Source organism: Calcarisporiella thermophila (assembly GCF_041956535.1).
Source record: "Calcarisporiella thermophila strain CBS 279.70 unplaced genomic scaffold VTP21scaffold_7, whole genome shotgun sequence".
Taxonomy (NCBI): Eukaryota; Fungi; Calcarisporiellomycota; class Calcarisporiellomycetes; order Calcarisporiellales; family Calcarisporiellaceae; genus Calcarisporiella; species Calcarisporiella thermophila.
In genome coordinates, this window is record NW_027192197.1 from 349,805 (window position 1) to 359,162 (window position 9,358).

The window sequence follows — 9,358 nt, forward strand, 5'->3', positions numbered from 1 at the left end:
TCTCATCGAAACTTTATGTCCACTGGAGATACAATGCATCCTTTAGCAATTGCAAAAACTCTCGGCCCTAAAACTCCCTTTCTTGATCATCTAGTCCGCTTCCTGAACTCAGTTCGCGGAACAGATAAAGTTTTGATGGTAAATTATGGTTCTCTAATCACACCCATACAATTGAAAATTCATCTTGCCAATGTGAAATAGTTTATACAGTATTTTTCTAAAATACTTATCTGGTATCTGCGTCGAAGATCCACTGCTATCAAAACTGTTAATGTTCAATCGCTACCTCTAGATGCCAGAATAACTAATCTAGCTGGACCGATCGCTGATTTCCGAATTTTGCTACGATATTATGGACTTCTTCCAATGATACAGTATATGAATCAACTAGAGCATTCTACCCCACCTAGTGCATTACATCTGGAGTTGGAGAGATGGGCTAATCTTTTCAATGTATGCTACTATCCTCTTGAGCATCTCTACTGGCTCGGGTCACATGGTGTAATCCCAATGAAAGAGAACACTACTAATCGCATAGGAATATGGAGCTGCAGATTCTGGGCTGCAGCTGTTATATTGGAGCTTGCACGTTTGTGGGAGCAGTATCGACTGTGGCTTCTAAGAAAAAGGGCTGTTTTGAAACGTTTTGAGAATGAAGAAGAAGTCGCAAATGAAATGAAAAGCTTGGAGACGGAGAAAAAACAAATGTTACTAAACACCGTAATCAATGCTAGCTATCTCCCACTCACTGCACATTGGTCTATTGAATCAGGATTAATATCAGATGTTTGGGTTGGCATCTTTGGTACAGTGGCATCTGTGTGTCAGTTATATACTGCCTGGAAAGCATCAGCATAGGATGAAGTTACATGTTTTTCCCCTTTTCTTTATGATATATAAAACTAATTAATAGAAGTGTTTCATTTATCTTTCACTCAAGGGGCAATAGAACTATTTTCTTATTTTTAATGATAGCAATTATGAGCAAATGATACATTATTTAATGGCAAAATGAAAACGAATGTTTGTTATAATCATTCTCCATGTTTCAGTACGCGTACAAACTCACGGTAGTTAAAATTGCCATGCCTATCGACGGGAGCACCTTTAAACACAATGTCCACCTATATCACAAAATATCTTTTAAAGTCCAGCTTTGCATAATTCAATTTCTTTTTGTATATCCATACCTCTTCATCTGTGAATCTGTCACCCATCGTAGTCATAAATTCACGAAGATCATCTGCATTAATCAGACCACTTTTATCTTCGTCAAAGCATTCAAAAGCTTGCAAGATTTCATGTTCAGGATCAGTGCCGCTTAATTTTTCACCCATTAAAGTTAGAAACATGGTAAAGTTGATGCTTCCAGGCGCTTCATTGAGCATGCTTTCGATATATTCATCGCGCATATTTTGCCCTAATGAAGAAAATACTTCTCGCAAATCGTCTTTATCAAGGAATCCATCGTTATCCTGATCTAACATAGCAAATGCTTCCTTAAATTCCATAATTTGCTTTTGATCAAACATCGAAAAGACATTGGAATTTTGGCGGATTGTGCGATGTTTCCGGTGCTGACGAGCAGACTTAAAACCAGATATCAAATGTAAGTGAAGGTCGTCCTAATAAACAATTTTAAACCTAGTTACCATTACTTATTTCCTAATAATTTCGTTTGTGTAAGAGCACGATCGGTTTTTTAAGGAGAGAGATGGTGACACTTTTAGAAGAATCAGCCGCGTATAAATTTTCTGCTCAAAAACGCGTAATTTATGAAATATTTACCAATATGGAAACACCTATTATTATAGAAATAAGAAAATATATCTAACCTGCACTTTTTAATCCCTAAATTACTGACTACAGATTTTAGTTTAATTTTAGTTTATCGTATTTATATAATTGCTCGCAATAAAATATTCTGTTCAGAGTTAAACTTGAGCTAGTTCATCGCTACGCATGATTTTGGCTTATACGCATCATTTTTGTGCAAAATGGCTACAACCTGCCATTCTAGTGTTATATGAGCATGTGTTTTCATAGGAAATGTATGAAGATGTTCGTTTGATATCTGTAAGTTTGCCTAAATTTTTGGTACCAAAAAAGTCAAATTTTTAAAAATCTATGTAAAATGTTTAACTTTTTATTCACATCAGATAACTGACTCTATATCAAAAAAAAAATACACAAACAAAAGATGCGAAAGTACTTAGACTGGTGTATATGTATATTTATATTGTATATATAAGATACATAAAACTGAGAGGATACACGCTAATAGAGATGGGTAGAGTTATTGCCCTTAGGTTTTTTAATCTTCTCGAGATTCTTTAAAATAGAGTCATAAAGAACTGCATATGAATTGCGAATTTCTTCAAAACTTAATCGCCAATTAACAAAATCTTTCTGATCAAGATAGGAAATGGACCTATAGAAAAAAAGGTAGAGTTTATAAATAAAACATGTATTACACTAAATAATCCAATTCATACCGTTGATAATCTTCCACATTTGGGTATTTTATCAGTTTGCTAAAAGAAAAAGCAAAGAGTTAAATTTCAAATTAATCTGGTACAGCCTGGTGAAATCATTACCATGAAAGCTTGGCACGCGTGGCATAATGTTTAGTAGCTGCATCTAGTATATTAACGGCAGAATCCTCGGCACGTGCGAGCTCAGATACAACCTCTATATGACATTAATTGATTTGCGTGCAAATCTTGGTAAACTTCGTATAACAAAATCAAATATTATATCAAATACCTTCTTGTATAGAAACCCCTAGGTTATCTCCATCCTCGATTCGTGGCATCTTAAATTAAAAATTACAAGAAATTTGAGAGAAAGATCATAATTAGACAAAAGATATGTGATCGTTCAACCTGAAGATGAATCCAGAGTCTGATTTTGCTTAATGTCTCAACTAGCTCCATTCCCTCTTTCTTCAACATTTCAAGGAGACGAGTCGTGCGAGGATTCGAATCAGCGTGTTGGAGATATATATGTGCTGAAGGGTTTTCGGATGGTACTTCGTTTGCTACTAAAGAGTTAAGCTTACGCTTCTTATTCGGTTCTTCCTCATTACAGCCGTTAACCAATTCAATTCCAGCAATGTCAAAAAGACCACCGCTTTTGGTTTCCTCATCTAGAATTCTGTTAAGCTCCAATAATTTTGATGGAAGCCGTACATGTATAAGTTCATCAGCAGTTCGGGCAAGATTATCATAGAAATCTTGGACTTGGTTACGGATATCGGTTGGAGTTGAGGACATAATTTAGATGAAGAGAGCTATTATTTCAAGATCGCAAGTAATAATTTAAGAAACAAAATACTGCGCCATTGTATCACAATTTGCGGCTTAGAATAAAGGAGAAAACAAAGATAGCGCGTTAGTCCTCAGCTTCGGTGATCTTTAGTAAAATCCAAAGATGAATCGCTTCACTTCTTTCCGCCCAGCAGGACACTCCATTTTTCGTCAAGCCTTTAACTATTCACGTACTGCTCGTTTAGCTCCAGTATTGCTTACAAGGCTATACTCTGCCAGTAGTGGCCTCTCACAGTCAGATATTGAAGCAAGAATTTTGAATCTACTTAAATCTTATGATAAAGTGGATGAAAATAAGGTAAAGCGAATATGATAATTTCAGTTTTTTATTTTCTTAATCTTCAAATTTTTTCTATTGAAGAATACGACTTTTAATTTTCATACAATATACTAACAATGCTATTTTAATTTTCGGTCATTAGCTTAATGCCAATTCTCACTTCATCAACGATCTAGGACTCGATTCGCTAGATACCGTGGAAGTTATGATGGCAATCGAAGAGGAGTTCTCTGTAGAAATTCCTGATAAAGATGCCGATGAAATTAAGACGGTTGAGCAAGCAATTAATTATATCGCTCATCGACAAGATGCTCACTAGTTGAATATTTGATATTGTTAAGATGAAATAGAATAATTAACATAACAATATATCAATATATATGCGCAAAATGCATAAAACTTAATACGAGTGTAGAGTAACCATAAATTTCTTTCACAGAAATTAGTTAATTATTACAAATGCTTACTTGCACACATACAAAAATGACCTAAGTGAATCCCTTATAGATATTTATATAGTAATAATTTTTTATAGCAGGTTTTAATTCATTATTTTGGGTACACCTACCTAAAATAGAAAGAATAATGTTGAAAGTCTATTTATCCAACAATTGATCCATATACACGTTAAATCACCAAACTTCTGTCTGAATTTTTATTTAATTTCGTTCTTTACTATTCTTTTTATAAATTATTTCTGAAGTGTTCATTTACAATTTTTAAAATGTCTCATTTTAATGCGGAACAAAAATACATTCCATTACATGCTATGACTTCCTTTTCGAATGTTGATCAGCTTCATGTGCATCAATATAGTAGAGAAGCTTATGAACAAAAACCTGCAGGAAATCGCAAACGAAATAGAGTCAAAATATCTCTGGAAAATACAAGCGACGTGAATGATTGCAACAAAAAGTAGCTGTTCACTCTTCTAACTCGGTTGGTATATATTAGTTAATTAAATACATATTTCATTTAGTGCAATCATAAATGCTGAGCTCAGGTGAAAAGCCCATATTCAATCGGAACAAAAGCGCAGAGCTCAGATTAAAAACGGCATTAATGAACTTCGGCAACATTTACCTGGTTGCATGAACAAAAAATTGACTAAAGCTGCTCTTCTTCACAGAAGTAACTCATATTATGGAATACCGTTTGCGACTTTTAGTCTCATCCAGTGACACTAATAATAGCAATTCAACATATCGAGCATATATCCAAGGTCCAAAGTAATCTCTTTGTTGAATTGGATCGGATGGCTAGAGAAAACCAAGAGCTCAAATGGTAATTTTTGTTTTAATACTGTTTTGGGATAATTTCGAAACCTATTTGGCATTGTCCCTAGTCGTATCCATCAAGCTCTTCTCATGCAAAGAATCCCATCTGTGAACCAACCAGTCTCTAAATAATTTTACTAAGTCATAATATTATCAATTTTGTTTTCCAGTGTAAAATATTACCCTTCTCAAATTTCTTTTGCATAGTCAAATATCCCGAGATTAATTTCAATTTATCTCGATACCTGTTGAATAGTATACTTATCATTCTTTTGCATTCAATTTATTTTTGAATTTTTCATAATTTTTTGAGGGGGTGATTGCCTGATGTTCCTCTCGTAAGACAATAAATAGACTCTCGCCAGTTTAACGATAATAATAGCATAAAAACTTCAAGAACCATTAGGTTGTTCAACAACTCTCTGATTTCTATTAGAATTGGTTAAAAAAATTATAATTGTACTCCAAATTAAAAATAGAGACTGGCAGCAAAAACTATATCCCTCTTAATCATTCCCTGGGCTTCTTCCATTTTTTTAGCTAAAGTAGTGTCTCCGATCATTCGCGCGGCTCCACGCACTTCACGACAGGTCTCGTCAAGTCTCGTAATACAACGAACAATAGATCCCTCCAAAATGTCTGTCAAGTCGGTGATAAATTTAAATGGCTATACCACACATAAACGTTAAGCAACAGAATACATTTAAATATTTTAAATCGATTTACCATGCCCTTTGCCCATTCATGCACCACCTCCACTAATCCAAAGTTAAGCCCAAAAAGATTTTCTTCCCCATGAGCAAAAACACCACATTCCTGTTGTATTTGCGCACAGTGAGATGCAATTCTTAATATAATATCGCGACCTCGTTCAAGTTTAGGAGTAAGATTGGGAATACTGGGATTCTTCTCCTGAAATACAAAACAAGAAAGTAACGCCACTATCTCAGCAGGATCAAACTCTGCAAGTGTGTTTTCGAAAATCAGCTCGGTAAGGATCAGCTCATCGGCAGAATTGATCTATCATATTCAAAGATGGGTTTGAAACGATTAATTCAGCTAACTGCTGAATCAGCTTTGAAAAGGCTTTAGAAAAATTACCTCGCATGCTACTCGCCCCTTGAGTTGAACCGTGTCATTTGCGTCAACAAACTGGAGTCGTCTTAAGACCTCCACTCGTTGCTCGTAATCTGGTAGCAATTCAAGATTCTGGTCCGATAGGGAATGACGTAGATCATCTATCCGCTGTTTGAGCAAACGCTCGCCATGAACTAAAAAATACTAGAGAATCGGCCGCAATCGATTAGTAAAAGTCATGTTCTTATCACATATTTGCGATGCAAAGACTTACGTGTTCATCAAAATCAGAGCACTCTGTACACGAAAAACCAATGGTTTTTTTCATAAGTGACTCTTTCTCCTTTAAGCATTCCTGGAAATTAAGCTGGCGTATCTTGGACCAATCTGTTTCTTGCAGATCTGAAATATACGATACAATATAAATATTGAAGCTATATAGATTAATATTTCTTCCTACTTTGCTCAACATTCTTAGCGTGTTCATAAAGCTCTTGCTGAACTCGAAGCATTTCCTCGGTATCAGATCTTTCAAGAATTACCTCTGCGTCAAGCTGTGCTCAAAATGAATATGGTCATTAATTAAGCAAATTGATAGTGTTAATAATACGAATATTCCTTACCCGAAATGAATATTTTGTTACAGCAACAATACTTGTATACGAGACACAGATAATTTCATACCCCACTAAAATAGATTCTGGCACAAATATATAATTGGGAGGAAATGGTAGCGCAACATCGTTTGCATTGTGGTCTGTAGAGCAAATAATATAAGAGTATATGTAAAATCGTTGAAATAAATCAGTGAAGATAATTATAATGAGTACTTTTAAGTTTGCTTTTATCTATTAGCACCATGCAATAAAATGCTTTTTCATTCCTCCAAGAGTCGGAAGAGTCCGTACTTTTTTCAAGTTCGGCAGCCATAGCAGATTTCAATATTACAGCAACACAATTACGATGTATCTAAATTTATATATATAACTGGATGTCAATATGATAACTTAAATTTTTTGAATAATATTTAAAAATAAAAAACTCACCGAGTTATTAATGACAACTATCCTTCCCGCAGAAAGCGCTTTTACTCCGTGAGTTGTGTTAATTATTGTGTGCATGAGACTGCTTTGGAGAGCCGTGATACGCGAGGCAATGTCATAAAACTTGTATATATCTTCTTTGCACACAGCGCAATTCACTTTTGGCAGTGCATTAAGTGATAACTCATTCTAAAAATATTTCGCGGGTGTAATAATGCACTACGAGTAGGGTATCAGATAATAATCTTACCTCGCTAATCAATTTTTGATGCTCCGGGAGCATACGCTGACTTGCATTTTCAGAAAAACTGCGCTTAATCATCTCTTCTACTCTTAATGCTTCAACTCGTAACAAATTAAGGATCATATTGTAGGTAAGTCGAAACTGGGATTCCAATTTGGTTGGAGTACCAAGTAACATCTTTGTAAGTGTCAGGCTCTTTTGAGTGTAGAAAATTCCGTGAATTCTTAGATTGGATTAAAGAATAATATAAATAAAACTTACATCAGGTGGAGATTCACCCGAGCAGGCAATAATAACCACGCCAGTAGCATCAAGGCCGCGTCGACCGGCACGGCCAGACATCTGAGTATACTCTCCAGGTAATAGATCGCGAAAACTTCGACCATCATGTTTGCGTATTCCAGAGAAAACAACAGTACGAGCTGGCATATTTACCCCCTATGAAATATGAACATTTATATATATAGACTTCATCTCGATTTATAATATATCGAAAAACAATTTTACCATTGCAAATGTTTCTGTTGCAAAAAGAACTTTGACAAGTCCCCTTGCAAATAAAATCTCAACAATCTAAAAGCCAAACAGTGAGCCCACAAGAATTGATATACACCCGACCTAACTAAATCACCTCTTTAATAATGGGTAGCAAACCACCATGATGCACTGCAATTCCTCGACCTAACAACTCCCTCATTCTTATTACTTGAGGAAGCTCCTTATCGGAACCTATGAGATATAAATCTCAATGTAATAATAATACAAGATTGAAGCTATTTATAGAGTATACCTTTCAATTTAGATAAGCTCCTCTCGATAAATACATGGATTTCGCTTTTTTCCAATCGTGTACACAGATCAACATTGTTTAAACATCCAGCATATTCTTCACATTTACGTTTTGAGAAAGTAAATATAATAACTGGAAGTAACTCCTTTTTTCTAAGGAAACCAGTCAAATGAATCCACAAATTGCGATCCTAAATATAAATAAATTATAAATAAATATGTCCTTTCGTAGTGAGAAAGATAATAGAAAATGAAACTAATACCTGTTTCTCCATCGTCTTATGATGGCTTGTATGCCCACCGATTCCTCCTGTGCGGACTCCAGGGCGCGCCCCATGTGTATTTATCAGTTTAAGTTCTTTTTCTCGTTTGGATAAGGCATCGTTCGCCTGCTTCCATCTGTAGAAGAAACATTAATTTTTAATACTATACCAAGAAAAATCATAATATTACCCAAGGGTAAGGAACTGTTTCTTTGCATCAACAATTTTAAACAGTTGTTTATCTGCATAAAGAAAATGTTCAAGTGGTACAGGGCGTTTGGGTGTACTAATGACATAAATGTCTTTCTTCTTCGTTCGACTGAATAGACAATATAAATTATTAAATATATCAATCATTTTCATCAAAATAGATGATTACCCGACCCAATCCGCAAATTCTTTGGTATTCGGTACAGTTGCAGAGAGTAAAATGAGATTAACATGGGCAGGAAGCATGATAATGACTTCTTCCCAAACCACTCCTCGCTAATTTTGAAGAAAATGCTCGTTGAAAAATTCACCAATATAAATTCATATGATATTTCCATACCTCGAGATCATTCACATAATGGACTTCGTCGAATATAACAAATTCAACATCACGGATCAAATCTGCTCCTTTGTACAGCATACTGCGCAGAATTTCTGTTGTCATAATTAGACAAGATGCTTCTGGATTAATTTGGATATCTCCGGTGAGAATCCCTACATCATCAAAGGTGTTTTTGAAATCACGGAACTTTTGATTAGATAACGCCTTAATTGGCGAGGTATAAATTGCTCTAAAAATAGTTCAATCCTTATAAACGTTATGATTTCTAAATACCATAAAAACTTGCGAATTATACTTAGTCATATGCTTCATCGCTAGTGATATAGCATATTCTGCCACGACGGTTTTTCCAGCAGAAGTGTGGGCGGCTACAAAGACAGAATCGCCATTTTCAAGATGATACACGGCTTGCTTTTGAAATATGTCGAGTTCAAACGGATACTAATGATGAAAAATAATCAAATATAAATCAGAGTGAAGTATAGATAGTTTCATCATGCCTG

The 9,358-nt window shown here is 35.1% G+C and overlaps 6 protein-coding genes across 6 annotated transcripts in view; 2 read left to right on the top strand and 4 right to left on the bottom strand.

The window, feature by feature from the left end:
• Positions 1-15: 15 nt before the first annotated feature.
• On the top strand, positions 16-858 carry VTP21DRAFT_10421 (uncharacterized protein; the record flags this gene model as incomplete). Its single annotated transcript, XM_069389756.1, has 2 exons — positions 16-138; positions 202-858. The coding sequence occupies 2 exons, from the start codon at positions 16-18 to the stop codon at positions 856-858; spliced, it is 780 nt and encodes a 259-aa protein (XP_069253044.1).
• A 176-nt stretch (positions 859-1,034) lies between these two features.
• VTP21DRAFT_10422 (uncharacterized protein) lies at positions 1,035-1,655 on the bottom strand (the record flags this gene model as incomplete). The annotated part of the gene is made up of 3 exons (XM_069389757.1): positions 1,035-1,124; positions 1,191-1,589; positions 1,653-1,655. 3 exons carry the CDS (start codon positions 1,653-1,655, stop codon positions 1,035-1,037), a joined length of 492 nt encoding a protein of 163 aa, XP_069253045.1.
• Positions 1,656-2,277: 622 nt separating this feature from the next.
• VTP21DRAFT_10423 (uncharacterized protein) lies at positions 2,278-3,275 on the bottom strand (the record flags this gene model as incomplete). The annotated part of the gene is made up of 5 exons (XM_069389758.1): positions 2,278-2,431; positions 2,496-2,534; positions 2,598-2,691; positions 2,767-2,815; positions 2,886-3,275. The coding sequence occupies 5 exons, from the start codon at positions 3,273-3,275 to the stop codon at positions 2,278-2,280; spliced, it is 726 nt and encodes a 241-aa protein (XP_069253046.1).
• Positions 3,276-3,432: 157 nt separating this feature from the next.
• Positions 3,433-3,928, top strand: VTP21DRAFT_10424 (uncharacterized protein; the record flags this gene model as incomplete). Its single annotated transcript, XM_069389759.1, has 2 exons — positions 3,433-3,627; positions 3,752-3,928. The coding sequence occupies 2 exons, from the start codon at positions 3,433-3,435 to the stop codon at positions 3,926-3,928; spliced, it is 372 nt and encodes a 123-aa protein (XP_069253047.1).
• Positions 3,929-5,355: 1,427 nt separating this feature from the next.
• Positions 5,356-7,679, bottom strand: VTP21DRAFT_10425 (uncharacterized protein; the record flags this gene model as incomplete). Its single annotated transcript, XM_069389760.1, has 10 exons — positions 5,356-5,553; positions 5,613-5,906; positions 5,988-6,167; positions 6,238-6,365; positions 6,424-6,517; positions 6,587-6,720; positions 6,794-6,932; positions 7,010-7,195; positions 7,257-7,445; positions 7,512-7,679. 10 exons carry the CDS (start codon positions 7,677-7,679, stop codon positions 5,356-5,358), a joined length of 1,710 nt encoding a protein of 569 aa, XP_069253048.1.
• Positions 7,680-8,488: 809 nt separating this feature from the next.
• Positions 8,489-9,358, bottom strand: part of VTP21DRAFT_10426 (uncharacterized protein) — a gene marked incomplete at both ends in the record, with an annotated part of 2,029 nt that continues 1,159 nt past the window's right edge. Inside the window, 4 exons of the mRNA XM_069389761.1 lie at positions 8,489-8,621; positions 8,682-8,788; positions 8,853-9,059; positions 9,129-9,296. Coding sequence (XP_069253049.1) covers positions 8,489-8,621; positions 8,682-8,788; positions 8,853-9,059; positions 9,129-9,296 — 615 coding nt within the window. The remainder of the gene's footprint in view (positions 8,622-8,681; positions 8,789-8,852; positions 9,060-9,128; positions 9,297-9,358) is intronic.